The sequence below is a fragment of the Salmo trutta genome, chromosome 14, assembly GCF_901001165.1.
Source record: "Salmo trutta chromosome 14, fSalTru1.1, whole genome shotgun sequence".
Classification (NCBI taxonomy): domain Eukaryota; kingdom Metazoa; phylum Chordata; class Actinopteri; order Salmoniformes; family Salmonidae; genus Salmo; species Salmo trutta.
This window is the reverse complement of record NC_042970.1, coordinates 33511719-33528977: the sequence shown is the minus strand read 5'-3', so window position 1 is coordinate 33528977 and position 17259 is coordinate 33511719. Positions and strand designations below refer to the sequence as shown.

Genomic DNA, 17259 nt, shown 5'->3' with positions numbered 1-17259 from the left:
ACGAAGATGAGGTGCCGGAGGTCCCTCCGCCCCCTCTGGACATCGGGGGGTCCCCGGCGTACAGCATACGGGCCATACTGGACTCGAGACGCCGGGCGAGGGGCCTACAGTACCTCGTTGACTGGGAGGGGTACGGCCCGGAGGAGAGGTGCTGGGTGCCGGCGGCGGACGTCCTGGACCCATCTATGTTGAGGGAGTTCCACCACCTCCGTCCGGATCGCCCTGCGCCTCGCCCTCTGGGTCGACCTCGAGGCCGGTGTCGGCGCGCTGCGGGAGCCGCGCGTCAGGAGGGGGGTACTGTCACGATTCCCACCGACGGTGGCGCCCCCTCCTGCTCGGGTGGCGCTCGGCGGTCGTCGTCACCGGCCTATTAGCTGCCACCGATTCCCTTTTGCTTTTCCCTTTTTTTATTTTGTGACACCTGTGGTCAATTAGCCATTAGAAGGGCTATTTAGTTTAGCTGGCCCGCTCCTGTTCGTGCGGGATTAATGATTGTTTATTTGATAGACGGCTTATGTTCGTGTCGACGTTGTTTTGACGCCGTATGTATTTTCTCCCCTGTGTGTGGGAACCTTTGTTTTTTTGTGTGAGTGTATATATTAAAAACACCACTACCCTGTGTTCGCTGCTTCCTGCGCCTCATTCCTCCTCCACGATCACCAAGCCGTTACAACTTGGAAGAATTCCAGTGTTGAATAGCTATAGCCAGCTAGCTAACATAGGATCACTCTCTGTTTGAGCTGGGTGTTTGATTAGGCTAAACTAGATAGTTGCATTCGCTAGCTAAGTAAGTGAAAGTTTAAACAAATTCTACAAAATATAGCTATCTCTCTCTCTTGCATCTCCTTCATTTTTTTAAGAAATTAAATTGTTCAAAACTGTTCAACTATTCAACTTTCTCTGCCTTTCAGTCAACTACTCAACACATGTTATGCACTGCAGCACTAGCTAGCTGTAGCTTATGCTTTAAGTACTAGATTTATTCTCTGATCCTTTGATTGGGTGGACAACATGTCAGTTCATACCGCAAGAGCTCTGATAGGTTGGAGGACGTCCTCCGGAAGTTGTCATAATTACTGTGTAAGTCTATGGAAGGGGGTGAGAACCATGAGCATCCTAGGTTTTGTATTGAAGTCAATGTACCCAGAGGAGGACGGAAACTAGCTGTCCTCAGGCTTCACCATGGCTGTTGAGGCTACTGTAGACCTTCATTGCAAGTGTGTTTTAATCAATTATTTGGTGACGTGAATATATATAGTATAGTTTCATTTGAATTCTCTTTACAATTTTTCTTTCTATGAAATTCACTGAGGAGGATGGTCCTCCTCTTTTTCTTCTGAGGAGCCTCCGCTGGTACAAATGTGCTATCTTAATTTAACCAGTTTCTCCTGCAGCAAGAGAAAATGTGAATTATTATGTGCATTATAATGATCAAAAAATGTTAGGATAAATGAAGTCTGACATTTTAAACCAGAAATTACAAACTTTGTAAGCCTTTTTAAACCTCGAATTCACTACAATTTGCATTTCCTACTGTGCAGGAAAATTCTCTGTGACAACAGAGTGATCAGATTAAGATAGAACATCTGTATGTTATTCAGGATGTGATCTCATCGCTTCTGTGATTTGACCTAAATAGACCTCTTCTCATCAACACACAACCTCCTTTTCTCTTATGTTTCATACTGTACTATACTGTATGTATGCTGTAGGTGTAGTATTCCGGTTTTGTTCTATGTGTGATATCCTGGTGAGAAGTCTCCAAGTCCTTAACATGGAGATCTGTGTGTCCTTGCTGCTTACATCGCATGGTGACTGTCCTACATTTGCCATTGTAAATGTTATCTTCTTCATCGCCACACATTCTCTTTCATCTTCAGTGACTCACTCTCTCAGGGGCTTAGTGGAACAATCAATTAAGTCTTCAAACATACAGTGAGGGAAAAAAGTATTTGATCCCCTGCTGATTTTGTATGTTTGCCCACTGACAAAGAAATTATCAGTCTATAATTTTAATGGTAGGTTTATTTGAACAGTGAGAGACAGAATAACAACAAAAAAATCCAGAAAAACGCAGGTCAAAAATGTTATAAATTGATTTGCATTTTAATGAGGGAAATAAGTATTTATTTATTTCTCAATCAGAAAGATTTCTGGCTCCCAGGTGTCTTTTATACAGGTAACGAGCTGAGATTAGGAGCACACTCTTAAAGGGAGTGCTCCTAATCTCAGCTTGTTACCTGTATAAAAGACACCTGTCCACAGAAGCAATCAATCAATCAGATTCCAAACTCTCCACCATAGCCAAGACCAAAGAGCTCTCCAAGGATGTCAGGGACAAGATTGTAGACCTACACAAGGCTGGAATGGGCTACAAGACCATCGCCAAGCAGCTTGGTGAGAAGGTGACAACAGTTGGTGCGATTATTCGCAAATGGAAGAAACACAAAAGAACTGTCAATCTCCCTCGGCCTGGGGCTCCATGCAAGATCTCACCTCGTGGAGTTGCAATGATCATGAGAACGGTGAGGAATCAGCCCAGAACTACACAGCTGGGACCATAGTCACCAAGAAAACAATTGGTAACACACTACGCCGTGAAGGACTGAAATCCTGCAGTGCCTGCAAGGTCCCCCTGCTCAAGAAAGCACATATACATGCCCGTCTGAAGTTTGCCAATGAACATCTGAATGATTCAGAGGACAACTGGGTGAAAGTGTTGTGGTCAGATGAGACCAAAATATAGCTCTTTGGCATCAACTCAACTCGCCGTGTTTGGAGGAGGGGGGAATGCTGCCTATGACCCCAAGAACACCATCCCCACCGTCAAACATGGAGGTGGAAACATATACTTTGGGGGTGTTTTTCTGGTAAGGGGACAGGAAAACTTCACCGCATCAAAGGGACGATGGACGGGGCCATGTACCGTCAAATCTTGGGTGAGAACCTCCTTCCCTCAGCCAGGGCATTGAAAATGGGTCGTGGATTGGTATTCCAGCATGACAATGACCCAAAACACACGGCCAAGGCAACAAAGGAGTGGCTCAAGAAGTAGCACATTAAGGTTCTGGAGTGGCCAAGCCAGTCTCCAGACCTTAATCCCATAGAAAATCTGTGGAGGGAGCTGAAGGTTCGAGTTGCCAAACATCAGCCTCGAAACCTTAAGGACTTGGAGAAGATCTGCAAAGAGGAGTGGGACAAAATCCCTCCTGAGATGTGTGCAAACCTGGTGGCCAACTACAAGAAACGTCTGACCTCTGTGATTGCCAACAAGGGTTTTGCCACCAAGTACTAAGTCATGTTTTGCAGAGGGGTCAAATACTTATTTCCCTCATTAAAATGCAAATCAATTGATAACATTTTTTGATAACATGCGTTTTTCTAGATTTTGTTGTTGTTATTCTGTCTCTCACTGATCAAATAAATCTACCATTAAAATTATAGACTGATCCTTTCTTTGTCAGTGGGCAAACGTATAAAATCAGCAGGCGATCAAATACTTTTTTCCCTCACTGTACTGTATTCATACCGTATTCCCTGTGTCTGTGGCTAGAGATCTGCCAGGCATTCTGGCTGAATGAAAACACATTGGGTTTGTGTTTTCACACCCAGCTAGCTGAAGGAAGTCACATGTTGCTTTTGTTAATTTTTTCAATGGTTATTGAAGATGTGATTCTGCCCAATCAGCTTTGGCGTGGAGAAGCTCCACCCTGTGAGTTCACCCCAGAGATCCCCCTGTGGTTCAGCCAGCCAATCACACATCCTTTCCACTTCAGATCCTCCTCTGAGCGTGCTCTCCAGCCTGTCTGTGATTCGTGAGCTGTTTGAGTGACAGAGAGGCTCCTCACTGGCGATGGGCTCCTAGTGTGTGTGGCACCGCCCACTGCCCTTCCCCTGCCACACATGTGCGTGAGCGCAGGACACCGGTAGCTGCGGAATTCAAGGTGGCGTCTTTTCATTTAGGGCACAATGAATTACCTTTTCAGCCCCTCGAGTGGCCTGGCAAGCTGCAGCCAAGGGGGCCCCGGCGGTATAATGATGCTTGGCACAATAGCATCACTGTTCTCCGGCCCGTTCCCAGGAAACCACACAACATGCGCCATTGTGTGCCGTGTTTTGCTGGCCGACCACGTTGCCCGGCTTTAGCCAGAGAGACAGAGGAGCCTGGCTGTGCAATAAGGCTCACATCACAACGTGGTTGGTGGAGGCCAGTAACACAGGGACACAGGCCATGAGGGGCTGCTGCTCGATGGAGACCCAGGGTTTATTCACCTCCCTCAGTCTTTGATGTGCTAAAATCATTTTACGAAAAGCTACAGTTAAAAGGCTGGCAGGGGAGGGGAGGTGGTGATTGTAGGGGTGTTGGGAAGCAGGAACAGGGAGCTGCTGAGGGGACCAGGCCCAGTGAAGGGGGCTGGAGCACTGAGAGAGAGCGCTGCCACTACGCTAAGCTCTTCCTAATTAAATCAAAAAATGGCAAGCTAGAACAAAAAAATTGGGAACAAAGACGCCCAGAACTGGTTCTAAGCTGGTCGTAGCTGGTTCTGCTGCCTTTCATCTCCTTCTTCTGTGGGTCCCGCAATGTGTGTGCCACCTTCTCTAACCCCCCTTCGCCCCCAACTCTCTAACCTCCTACTCCATCCGCACTTAATCCCTGTTTACGCTGCATAACTAATGGAGAAATTAGTGGTGGTGGCTTTCAGCGACAGCCAGAGAGGGAACCGAGGTAGACAGGAACCAGGAGACGTATGTCACAGGAGTCTTTCAGGGTCCCGCACACCAGCAGCTCTGCTTAGACACCACTGCAGGGGACCTAGGACACAGGGGCCCCGAGTAGAGGGGCCCGAACCATCCCTCACAAAGCCTAGAGTGTCACAGCTAACTCCTCCGAGGAAAGAGAGAGGAAAATACCTGTCAGCTGACAACTCAATAATGCCAGAGATTCTCCCCGGAATCAAAGGTTGTTTATCAACTTAGCTTTCCGACTTCAGTGGTGGTGGCTGGTGTTTTTATCTTATGTGCGGCAAACTGAAAATAGAAAGTGTTTGTGTTGTGTTGTCTGCTCCTCTAGCGTTCTTAGAAAGCACTTTATAACTCAGGCACGTTTAACAGGGGCCTACCAGGAAGACGCAGACAGACTCATTATAACTGCCAAGAGCAGGCCTCTTTCAACACGCCTCTTATAGCCGCCAGCAACTCATCTGTACTCAAGTTGTACAATTTGTATCCCAATTCTGGATCTAGATGGCTGTGTAAGATGTGTAAGATATACGAGCTTATCTGCATTTAATGAACTGTCTGTAATATTCCAGTGATTGTGAACAGAATTAAATCATCAGGTGTAGTCTAACTGCCGCTTGTCTATTATTTCCTAGACTCCTGAAGGAAAAGAGGAAAAGAAAAGAGGACATCAGACACAGCACACACACATCCATCAGCACAAAGATGAGTGACGATAAAGCAGCTGAAAGTGTAGAACCTGCTCCACCAGCAGCAGCACCAGCTTCAACACCAGCAGCAGCAGCAGCACCAGCACCAGCAGCACCAGCAGCAGCACCAGCAGAGATGAACTCTATTCCCAATGGGAAAGGCCATGAGCCTGGGGAGGAAACCACAGCAGCAGCCAAAACACCACCAGGAGACACCACAGAGCAGTAAGTATACAATCAGGTACATGATAGCAGACTACAAACATACAAAAGTATACACAGGCTTTTCATTTGAAAACGTAGAGTATACACAGGTAAAAGATAACCTCATCCCCAGGCTTATTCGCTACTGCATATAGTGTTCTACAGAGAGAGACTCGGCTGGTGGACAAGATTAGATACAAGATAGCAGACAAGGGGAACCTTTTCATCTAAAAAAGTATGCCCTCTGGTATTTAGGCAACATATTACATTGGCTGAGTATTAAACTATTAGTGTTGAGTGTGATGTACTCCCTCACTGAGCCTTGTTTTGTCAGAGGGTTGAGGTGAGCTCTGCTACTGGCTGCCTTGTCCTGCGGGCAGGCTGCGCGCGTGACCTACTGTACTACCCTCTGAGAGTGTCACATGTCTCCCCTCACACACCCCACAACAACAACACTGTTCTTTGTTAACTACTCCGGATATGTGTGTGGAAATGTGTGTCATGCGTACCTAGTACTACCTAGCATCAGAGACTGCATTCCTTTGCTCTACTAATCATGAGGTCACCTCCATCAGCATGCAACAGACCTGCCCCTCAGTCACAGGAAATTACATGAACTGTTTAACATACAACGTACAGTGTCTTGAATGCATTAGTTTACACAGACTGTGTCACTGTCTCCATCATGGCTGCATTACTGAGGGTGTGTTTATGTTGTTTTTCCTCTTTGTGCTTTCATTGGATGATGGATCGTCTTTCTCTACGCTACTTTTTTAGGGAAATTGTTCCTAATAGTGTCCAAAATGTCAGGTATGTAACATTGACAAGGAAGGGATATGTTTCGGTGCACTGTTTGTCTCACCTATGACAATCACGAGTTGTGATAAGGACAGAACAGTACCAACAAGCCCCAGCCTCCCATAGCAGTAGAATGTTATCCTATATGATTCCACAGTTCTCTCAGAGAGTGTGTGCTTGAGTTGTGGTTGCATAACATTGTTGTTGTTTAATGTGCTTATGACTGTGCTTTATTCCCACAGAAGTGAGGATCCAGAGGCTAACCTTGCAGAGAGTCAGGAGTTCCTGTCTAGCATGGAGGACAAGAAGACCACAGGCTTCACGGACGTAAGCCAAACCAATAGGGCGCTATGGCCCCAGTGGATGTTTCAGATGAATATGTAACGCGTGTTCATTCTCTCCTTCTGTGAAGCAAGTTTGATTGTTTTAAGCATTGTGCTAACAAGCGTGTTCTCCTCTTTGTCTTTATCCATGGAATCAGTTTGAGGGGAAGACCTCTTTCGGAATGTCAGTATTCAACTTGGGCAACGCCATCATGGGAAGTGGAATTCTGGGATTGTCATACGCCATGGCCAACACAGGGGTCGTCCTATTCCTGTGAGCCAACATGGATGGATGGATGGATGGATAAGCGGATGAATGAGTTTATGATTGTAATGAACATACAGTAGCTTACATACAGTTCTACAGAGATGTGGATTCAAGTCACGTGACTTAAGACTTGACTTGGCAAAAAGAAAAAACACTTGACCCGCCTTCGACTTGAGCTGTAACACTCAAGAGACTCGAGAGACTTGGATTTCCCCCTCTCAAACGAGCAGCACCACCGTCCTCTCCTTTTAAATTCTGCATTACACCATGAGCATACATTCGTGACAATTCTGTTGCTTAAAGTGGAGAGTCGCATTGAGTTATATGGTAAACAACTGTTAAATTCAATTCTGCCTAGCGCCTCCAGATGCGGAAAGGCATGGGGAAAAATACTGTCCTATATTTACCTCTCTTCTCGCTTGAAAATATGCGCTCTGAGCAAGAGTTTCCATAAATGTTTATTCTTAGCCAACCACAGACCTCTCAACGTGCATGTTGTGGGTGGGGTAAAAACAACACCACTTTATTCTAATTGGAGATTTCACAATGTCAGTCAAACTGTAGCTGTACTAGCAACACTGACTGTATATCATCATTTGGATGGCTTTTCTATTATTAATGATGATTCAAAAAACATTTATTTCATGATCTGTGAAGTTTATTATGTAGGCCTATATACTGTATTAGTAGGCCTAATGTAAGGAAAACAAAATTAAGGACTTGTGACTTGACCTGAGCTTTGGAACGTGGGTCTTGACTTGAGAGTTGCCACTTATTACTTGGGAATTGACTCGAGACTCGAAGGTTAAGACTTGAGACTGGCTTAGGACTTGCTCAATTGTGACCAGGTCCCATCTCTGCAGTTCTATATGGTGAATGCTAAGATCAATGAGTAGATGCATGTACACGGATGTAAACCCAGAGCATAACCCAGTCAGGCATGCTCACAGTAGCCGCAGATGTTCCTCTGATTCAATTGCGCTCCGTTCAGTCCCTCTAAACTGAGCTCTTCCCTGGACAGAAATAACCCTGTAATTATTTAAAGGCAATTAACCAGGCGGTAGACTGTATGTAACAGGCCTAATTGAACAGTCACTAGATAAAGGCTAAAGAGTAAATACATCATTACTGTGTAATAGGTATCATAACTACAGCTGTGACATACTGGCAGGTGCGTAACACCTTGTGTTTCATGTGATACATGTGCATTGAGATGAATAGGGGCTTCAAGCCATGTGTAGACTAATGAAAGGTAATGTAATGGGGCCGGGGTGGAGTGCTTTCATTACTTTGCCAATAGCAGTGTTGTGCTGCTGTGTTAAACCGATGCAATTATAATGATGGATGCTGGAAATAACCTCAATGTGCTTGCATCTGCGTGTCCTATCTTTTGCTGTGATTGAATACGTGAATACTGAATATACATGAGTGCATTCTCAGGAGTCTGCCATGCCAGCTAGGAAGAATAATCTGGGCTGTGGTGGCGTCTGCTGTCAGGATGAGTCACAGAGGGTTTAGCTTCACAGGTGTCAGATTGGTCATGCAGGGGTTATGTAATGTGTTTGTGGGTTTAGCACCGAACCTGGCCCATTATATTCTGGGATGATTATGAGTGTTGCTGCGTGTCTTTGCGTGACCCTACTGTCCAGCTCAGGTTTCCAGTTGATAATCTCACCCATAAATCAATGACATATACCATAACATCCACACTCCCTTGTCTTCCTCTAGTTACCATCAAACCTCCTCACCCCAGTAGCTAGGGTACAAGGTGGCAGCAGCCATGGGATCTAGGTTGTTAAGTCTTGTTCCACGAAAAGATGTATGTGCCGTAAACTCTCATAATGCTGCTTTTATTAGAAAACTCTCCTAGCCCGAGGGATTTGTTTACCAAGCGACCTTGGATAGGATTACAATACAATAGCTCTCTACCTAGAGGTAAAGCGATGTTTGGGATGTGTGTAGTAATGCCAAATCTATTGACTGTTTACTAGCAGGGTCTAAATCCGGTGGAATTGTAGGCAGGGTGACTAACAAAATCTTCCAAACTAGAAGTATACATGCTACCTCTAGTTAGGAAAGAGAAGATGTTTTTAGTCTTACTGGCAGCATAACCGCATTTCTCACCAAATGTGACTAAATAAGCGTTGATACTATTGTAGACAACCATCACAGACACAAATATTATTCATAGACTGTATGCAAGCTTTATGCCTTGAGTCATGTCTAGAGGATTTTTTTACACAGTGAAAAAAAAAAAGATTTATTTTGAGCTAGGTGGTTTGTCTGGTCTGGACTGGTCTGGACCAGCTGAACTCTGGGTTACTAAACTACACTGTCTGTCTGTCTGTCTGTCTGTCTGTCTGTCTGTCTGTCTGTCTGTCTGTCTGTCTGTCTGTCTGTCTGTCTGTCTGTCTGTCTGTCTGTCTGTCTGTCTGTCTGTCTGTCTGTCTGTCTCGGCCACCTGGCTTGCTGTATACAGCTCATCTGCTCCTGTGCAACATAAAACTAAACATGTCTCACACACTGTTCATGTGGAATGTAATAGAGCCATGTGTGAAACACAGTACAGTACATTTATTTAAGGTATGTATTTATGTATCTACTATAAATCACATAAATCCACATGCCTCAAATAATGATGCTCTCCAGTAGCCATGTTGAGTTGACTAGTATCCCAGATAGAGAAAGAGCGAAAGAAACATGTAGGTGGAGGGGGACAGCTAGTCAAGCAGCTTTTCAGTTGACCACTATGTGCTGTGCTCAAGCCTACAGAGTACAAGTCCCTCTCCTCTCCTTTCTATTTTTTCTGCCAGAGTACCGTTTCAGTCTGAATCTTAGCTGCTCGTTCCCAAAGGGGTACCGCAGACCAACATAGCAGCACACGCTTCTCTGAACACAGAAAAACAATGGGAAAACTCAACCACACACCCAACTAACATCACAACAATACAGTGGCATCTCAACCCTCCAGTGTATTCTCTTACCCTTTCCTTTGACCTCACCTAACACCTACTCTGTACATTGGAGCCATAGAGCACTGACAAGCATTCTAGTCATCCACTATTGGTATGGCTTGCAGTCTGCTCTAAGGCATGGTGCATCAGACCACACATCTGACACCATTCATGCCTGTGTATGAGTGTAGGTCCAGGTGGGCCCTGGGACCTGTAGCCTATAGCCTCCAACGGGACCAGTGACTGACTGGTAGGATTGCTGTAAGGAGATTACCCAGCTAGCACATTTGGTTCCTTGGAAGTTGTTGGAACATGTGTTTTTGGTTTCACATTGGTTGTGGGAACAAAACCATACGTTTCCTGACTGGTAATACTGAACATTTTTTAAACATTCTGAGAACAGAAGTTTTTTGCCTGTTCTGGGAACATTTATGTTTAGGTTGCAGTGAGGTTCTGAGAATGTTTTACTCTGGTTCCTTAAAGTTTTGCTGGGAGGTTATATTAACGCTCTGAGAATGGAAATTATAAGTTATTTAAAAGGTTTTTGAATAACGTCCTTAAAACTTTCTCTGAATGTTTCAATAAGACTTTCAATATGTGGACCCCAGGAAGAGTAGCTGCTGCTTTTGCAGCGGCTAATGGGGATCCTAATAAATACCAAATAACACTGCTAGCTTATTTTGGGTTAACTTTTTGTATTACTCCAAGCACAAACAGGACACATGGACATTCATTTCCTTGGGCATTAATCATGCAAAACACGTTTATTTTTTATTGTGACACAGCATCAGTGATATTCAAACCTATAATGTTCTGTTCTTTATCCATGGAATTAGTCCACTGCGCTACCAGGATGGAGCTAGCATGCAATGTTTTTTTACTCCTACAAAGCTGTTCATTTTAGTCTATTCAAACAGACCCCATTTCAAAGGAAACAAGCACTTATTAAGATCAGGTGTGGCCAATTAGTGGGCGTGGCCAACACACCTGAACACACTTAGAGAGAGTTTGGTTGATGCTGAGAACGGAATGTATATGTTTTTAAATAACATTCTTAGATTGTTCTCTGAACATTGCTAAAGGTTTCTTGTGGTTTTTATGGAACGTTTTCTTAACGATCTCGAAACAATTTGAAAACAGGACATTAAATTGAACCATGAGGAAACATGTAGGAAACATTATGCTGAAGTACTGAAATTCCCACAGAGAATGTTGTTTCTTAATGTTCTCTGAACTATTTGATCAAATTCCTAATGTCAAACTAGTTGGAGAACGCTCGCAGAACATTAACAAAATTGATATTAAATGTAACCATGTTTGAACTTTTAGGAAATGTCCTGTTAAAGCAATGAAATACCAAGAACAAATTCAGAAGATCCTTAAATGTGCTGTGAATGTTCCAAAGCCAAGCAACTAGCCTGCACCATTCCCAGAAAGTTGTGGGAAGGTTGTATGCAAAATAACCATAAGACAACCACGCTCTCACCAAGCTCTAAGAAACATATGGTTCTCAGAACGTTATGTGCTAGCTGGGTAGTGTGTTTCCTCAAAGGAAAGGGTCTGGAGCAGAGGCAGGCAGAGGGCTACTGACTGTGTGTAACACCTCTGGGCCTGACTGTTGTGTCATGTGAGCTTTAGCTGAACAAAGAGGGTGTTCAGTGGCTTTATGGAGGGAGGTGGCTGTGCACTGGCCCTTATTTGCACCCCACTCACATCCCATTCACATTTCAAACCCCATTAAACCAGCAATGCGCATGCCCCACCGACCTGAGGATCTGTCTTTTTCAGCCATCTATATTTCCTAAGTTTGATGGGTGCAAAATCCACTTGTCACTTAAATCTGTCTGGCTGGATTGATTTAATTTTACTCCTGTGACTCTTTCATACTTTTGCTTGAGCCTGTTGTTTTTTCGTTAATGTTACGACCACGTAAATGTTTGTGATGACCTTTCAAACACACCCCGGTAATGGCTGAAATGTGCTCAATGGGATACAAATATACAGAATTGTGAAAGACAAGCCACCCAAGTCATAGGCTGTTCAATCTGCTACCGCATGGCAAGTGGTACCGATGCACGAAGTCTGGAACCAACGGAACACTGAACAGCTTCTACCCTCAAGCCATAAGACTGCTAAATATTTAGTTAAATAGTTACAGTGCATTCAGAAAGTATTCACACCCCCTTTACGTTTTCCAGATTTAGTATTGTTACAGGCTACATTTAAAATTGATAAAGAACATTTTTGGTCACAGGCCTACGCATAATACCCCATAATGTCAGAGTGGAATTATGTTTTTCAACATTTTTACAAATTAATAAAAAATGAAAAGCTGAAATGTCTTTAGTAAATAAGTATTCAACCCCTTTTTTACAGCAAACCTAAATAAGTTCAGGAGTAAAAATGTGCTTAACAACTCACATAATAAGTTGCATGGACTCACTTTGTGTGCAATAATAGTGTTTAACATAATTTTTTAATGACTACCTCATCTCTGTACCCCACACATACAATTATCTGTAAGGTCCCTCAGTATAGCAGTGGATTTCAAACACAGATTCAACCACAAAGACCAAGGAGATTTCCCCATGCCTCGCAAAGAAGGACTGTTGGTAGATGGGTAAAAAATATAAAAGCAGACATGGAATATCCCTTTGAGCGGGGTGAAGTTATTAAATACTCTTTGGATGGTGTATCAAAACACCCAGTCACTACAAATGTACATGCGTCCTTCCTAACTCAGTTGCCGGAGAGGAAGGAACCCACCCAGGGATATCACCATGAGGCCAATGGTGACTTTAAAACAGTTACAGAGTTTAATGGCTGTGATAGGAGAAAACTGAGGATGGATCAACAACATTGTAGTTACTCCGCAATACTAACCTAATTGACAGAGTGAAAAGAAGGAAGCCTGTACAGAATCAAAATATTCCAAAACATGCATCCTGTTTGCAACAAGGCATGAAAGTAATACTGCAAAAAACGTGGCAAAGCAATTAACTTCATGTCCTGAAACCAATGTGTTATGTTTGGGGCAAATCCAATACAACACATTACTGAGTACCACTCTCCATATTTTCAAGCATAGCTGCATCATGTTATGGGTATGCTTGTAATCGTCGAACTGGGGAGTTTTTCAGGATAACAAAGAAACAGAATTGTTTTATTTTATTTAACCTTTATTTAAATAGGCTAGTTTTTACGATGACAGCTTACCAAAAGGCAAAAGGCCACCTGCATGTACGGGGGCTGGGATTCAAAAATAATAATAATTTAAAAAAATATAGGACAAAATACACATCACAACAAGAGAGACACCACAACACTACATAAAGAGAGACCTACGACAACAACATAGCATGGTAGCAACACAACATGACAACAACATGGTAGAAACACAACATGGCAGCAGCACAGCATGGTAGCAGCACAAAACATGGTACAAACATTATTGGGCACAGACAAGAGCACAAAGGGCAAGAAGGTAGAGACAACAATACATCATGTGAAGCAGCCATAACTGTCAGTAAGAGTGTCCATGATTGGGTCTTTAAATGAAGAGATGGAGATAATACGGTCCAGTTTGACTGTTTTTAGCAGTGTGGTATGTGGAGGATGAGGGCTGCAGTAGGTATCTCAGATAGTGGGGAGTGAGGCCATAGAGGGTTTTATGAATTCACCTTTCAGCAGGACAATAACCTAAAACACAAGTCCAAATCTACACTGGAGTTGCTTACCAAGAAAACAGTGAATGTTCCTAAGTGGCCGAGTTACAGTTTTGACGTAAATCTGCTTGAAAATCTATGGCAAGACTTGAAAGGTTGTCTAGCAATGATCAACATTTGGCAGAGCTTGAAGAATTTTGAAAAGAATAATGGGCAAATGTTGCACAATCCAGGTGTGGAAAGCTCTTATAGACTTACCCAAGAAGACTCACAGCTGTTATTGATGCCAAAGGTGATTCCAGCATGTATTGATTGACTCAGGGGGTTGAATACTTATCAAATCAAGATATATTATAGTTAAAAAAAAATTTTTTTTTACTAATGTTAGAATTTTTCTTTCACTTTGACATTACAGAGTATTTTATGTAGATCGTTGACAAAACATGACATTAAAATTCATTTTAATCCCACTTTGTAACACAACAAATTGTGGAAAATGTCAAGGGGTGTAAATACTTTCTGAACACACAGAAACCAAATAGCTACCCAGACTATCTGCACTGACCTTTTTTGCACTAACTTTCTTGACTCATCACATATGCTGCAGCTACTGTTTATCTATCCTGTTGCCTAGTACCTTTATTCCTAGTTATATGTACATGTCTACCTCAAGTTATCATTACTCATTGTGTATTTATTATTAATTGTATTATTATGTGATATTACTTTTCTCTTATATCTCTGTTTTCTTTCTACATTGTTGGGAAGGGCCCATAAGTAAGCTTTTCACTGTTAGTCTACACCTGTTCTTTACGTGACAAATAACATTTGATTTGATACATTGGCTTTCCGTTGAATCTATAAGAACGCTAAAGCTTCATCAGGGATTTAACGCACCGTCTTGACACTTACATCACAATAAAGAGAAGAAAGACAACTTCATTTTGATGTGTGTTCATTTTTTGTGGAATTTAAAAAAGTGATAATTTAATACAGTTTACAAATTAGATGCGCTGAAATGAAAGCCAGTTCCAAAAATCTACACTCAGATTATAGTGATAGTATGTCCGATCTCGCAAACACTGTAACGTATGTATAGATAGGTGTAGTCTAGAGCCAAGCATGTACATTTTTTATCCACGGGTATCCTGCTATTGACACACTTGTTGAATTATACACAGACTGTGATAACAACAGTAATTCATTAGGGATTCTATACAACGCAGGTGAGTGCAGGTAGAGCAAGTGTTTGGTGGTTGCAGCCCTGTTCCTCCCATGTATGTTAATTTATTCATATATGCAAATACAAAGACTATTTATGCAAATTAGGCACATATTTTTAAAAAGACCGATTTTTCTCCCCAATTTTGTGATATTCAATTTGTAGTTACGGTATTGTCCCATCGCTGCAACTCCTGTGCGTTCTCGGGAGAGGCAAAGGTCGAGAGCCATGCGTCCTCCAAAACACGACCCTGCCAAGCGCTTCTTGACACACTGCTCGCTTAACCTGGAAGTCAGCGTGCATGCACCTGGCCCGCCACAAGGAATCGCAACAGTGCGATGGGAGAAGGACATCCCGGCAGGCCAAACCCTCCCCTAACCCGGATGATGCTGGGCCAATTGTGTGCTGCCTCATGTGTCTCCTGGTCGCAATACAGCCTGGGATCAAACCCGGGTCTGTAGGGATGCCTCAATCACTGCGATGGAGTGCCTTAGACCGCTGCGTCACTCGGGAGGCCCTATACTTTTCTTTATTTTAACCCAAAATATAAAAATATATATATTGCATTTAAAATAATTGTTTTTAAAACCTTTTAACAATTTTTATGACCTTTGATAATTAAACCTTAAACCAACATGCTGAGCCTGAGCTAGTAGCGTTTTTATACTCTTTGAACGTTACTAATGTTTTCTTGTGTTTTTATGAAAGGTTTTCTTAAATAAAACCATGAAGAAACTTGCAGAAAACATTATTCTGAGGTACTGACATTCCTGCAGAAGGACATTGTTTCTTAATGTCCTCTGAACGTTCTTTAAATAGAATCATGAGGAAACCTGTAGGAAATGTTACGCTGATGCATTGAAATTCCCACAGAAGTACGTTGTTTCTTAACGTTCTGTGAACAATTTGAGAACATTACTTTAAATAGAACCATGAAGAAACCTGTAGGAAACGTTATGCTGAAGTATTGAAATTCCCACCGGAGAACGCTGTTTCTTAACATTTTCTGAAATATTTTGTCAAGTTCCTTAAATGTGCTGAGAATGTTCCAAAGCCAAGCAGCTATCCCACACCATTCCCATTCCCATGCAAAATAACCATAGGACAACCACGTTCTCACCAAGCTCTAAGAAACATATAGTTCTCAGATCATTACGTGCTAGCTGAGTATACATTAACTGAATGTTTTACAGTGAGGACAGGGGTGAGGTTAGGACACATGGCAGTAGTACCTCATCATGAGAGCTATACCATTAATAAGGTGGCATTGCAGAGCTACCTCGCCACCCACAGTCAGACACACCACATGCCAGAACTATACCACGACTTGCATTGGAGCTTTCTGGACCCGTAGTAGTGGTCTAACATTTCAGATGTTAGTTGGAACACACAGACGTCTCAGCGGAGCGCTGGCATGGGCTCTGGCACTGGTCCTTCCAGGAATGCAGTGGGGGAGAGTTGAGTTGAGCTGAACAGCACACAGAGCATGTCTGTCTGTCTGTCTGTCTTCCTAACTGTCTGCCTGCCTGCCTGTCTGTCCCACTGTTCCCACCACTGCACCGGCTGACTTCTCCTCCACCACAAATCAGCCTGTACTGCATTCTTATACCACGCCGCCCCAGACACAGAACCATGTGAAACGGCGCAGAGTTGATGTCGAGGTGAAAGACGTGCTTGGCCACTCCGAAGCAAGCTCAGCTCCAGCTGCCAAGAGTAACAATTCGAAAGAAATTCGATAGAGAGGAAACAATTTGGAGTAGGAGGGCAGGAGTAGATGCTCTGGGAAGTGAACAGAAAGATCAGGTTTCTGTGTTCCGTCCGTCCAGATTGGTCTGTTTGACCAGATGTTGGCCGCTGGGGGCTGGAGCAGTATTTTGGGAGATCTTGTAACAGAGAATCTTGTACTTTTTGTTAACTCTGTGGTTTCTCCTCAGCTCGCCAATGTCAGCATTATCTTGTAAAAATTTTCCCCTTTAAATAGCACCCTTAATGTCCTTGTGGTTATTTCTAGTGGTGGGGGAATGGGGAGATATTTGTAGATAATGCTTTGTTAGGCTGAAGCTCTGTATGAGGCTAACCCTGGGTGAACCTGAGTCAGTCGGTTGCTTATTATGAATGCGCTCCATAACCCAAGACCCCATAACCCAACACCCAGCTGTACATCCAGCTGAATCAATTGTTTACATGGAGGAATGTCATCTATAGAGCCATGGATTAGGACAGCTGTTACTGTCATACTGCACCAGAACGTACTACAGGCTGGTCATCAAGTTCAATAAGGATGAGGATGATGATGATGAAAATAAAGATGATGATGATTATTATGACAATGATGGTGTTGATGATGAAGATGGTGATGATGACGATGATGATGGTGATGATAATGCTCTCTCCTC

At 43.2% G+C, this 17259-nt stretch overlaps 1 protein-coding gene across 3 annotated transcripts in view; it reads left to right on the top strand.

Annotated features, from left to right (window-relative positions):
* The window catches only part of LOC115207877 (sodium-coupled neutral amino acid transporter 3-like), a 60679-nt gene that overhangs the window by 20019 nt on the left and 23401 nt on the right, over positions 1-17259 (top strand). For 2 of the 3 annotated variants that reach the window (XM_029775409.1, XM_029775410.1), the window contains exons 2-5: positions 5376-5654; positions 6411-6443; positions 6674-6758; positions 6913-7028. In XM_029775409.1, coding sequence (XP_029631269.1) covers positions 5446-5654; positions 6411-6443; positions 6674-6758; positions 6913-7028 — 443 coding nt within the window. In that variant the 5' untranslated portion in view covers positions 5376-5445. The remainder of the gene's footprint in view (positions 1-5375; positions 5655-6410; positions 6444-6673; positions 6759-6912; positions 7029-17259) is intronic. The other variant, XM_029775411.1, reaches the window with a different exon arrangement.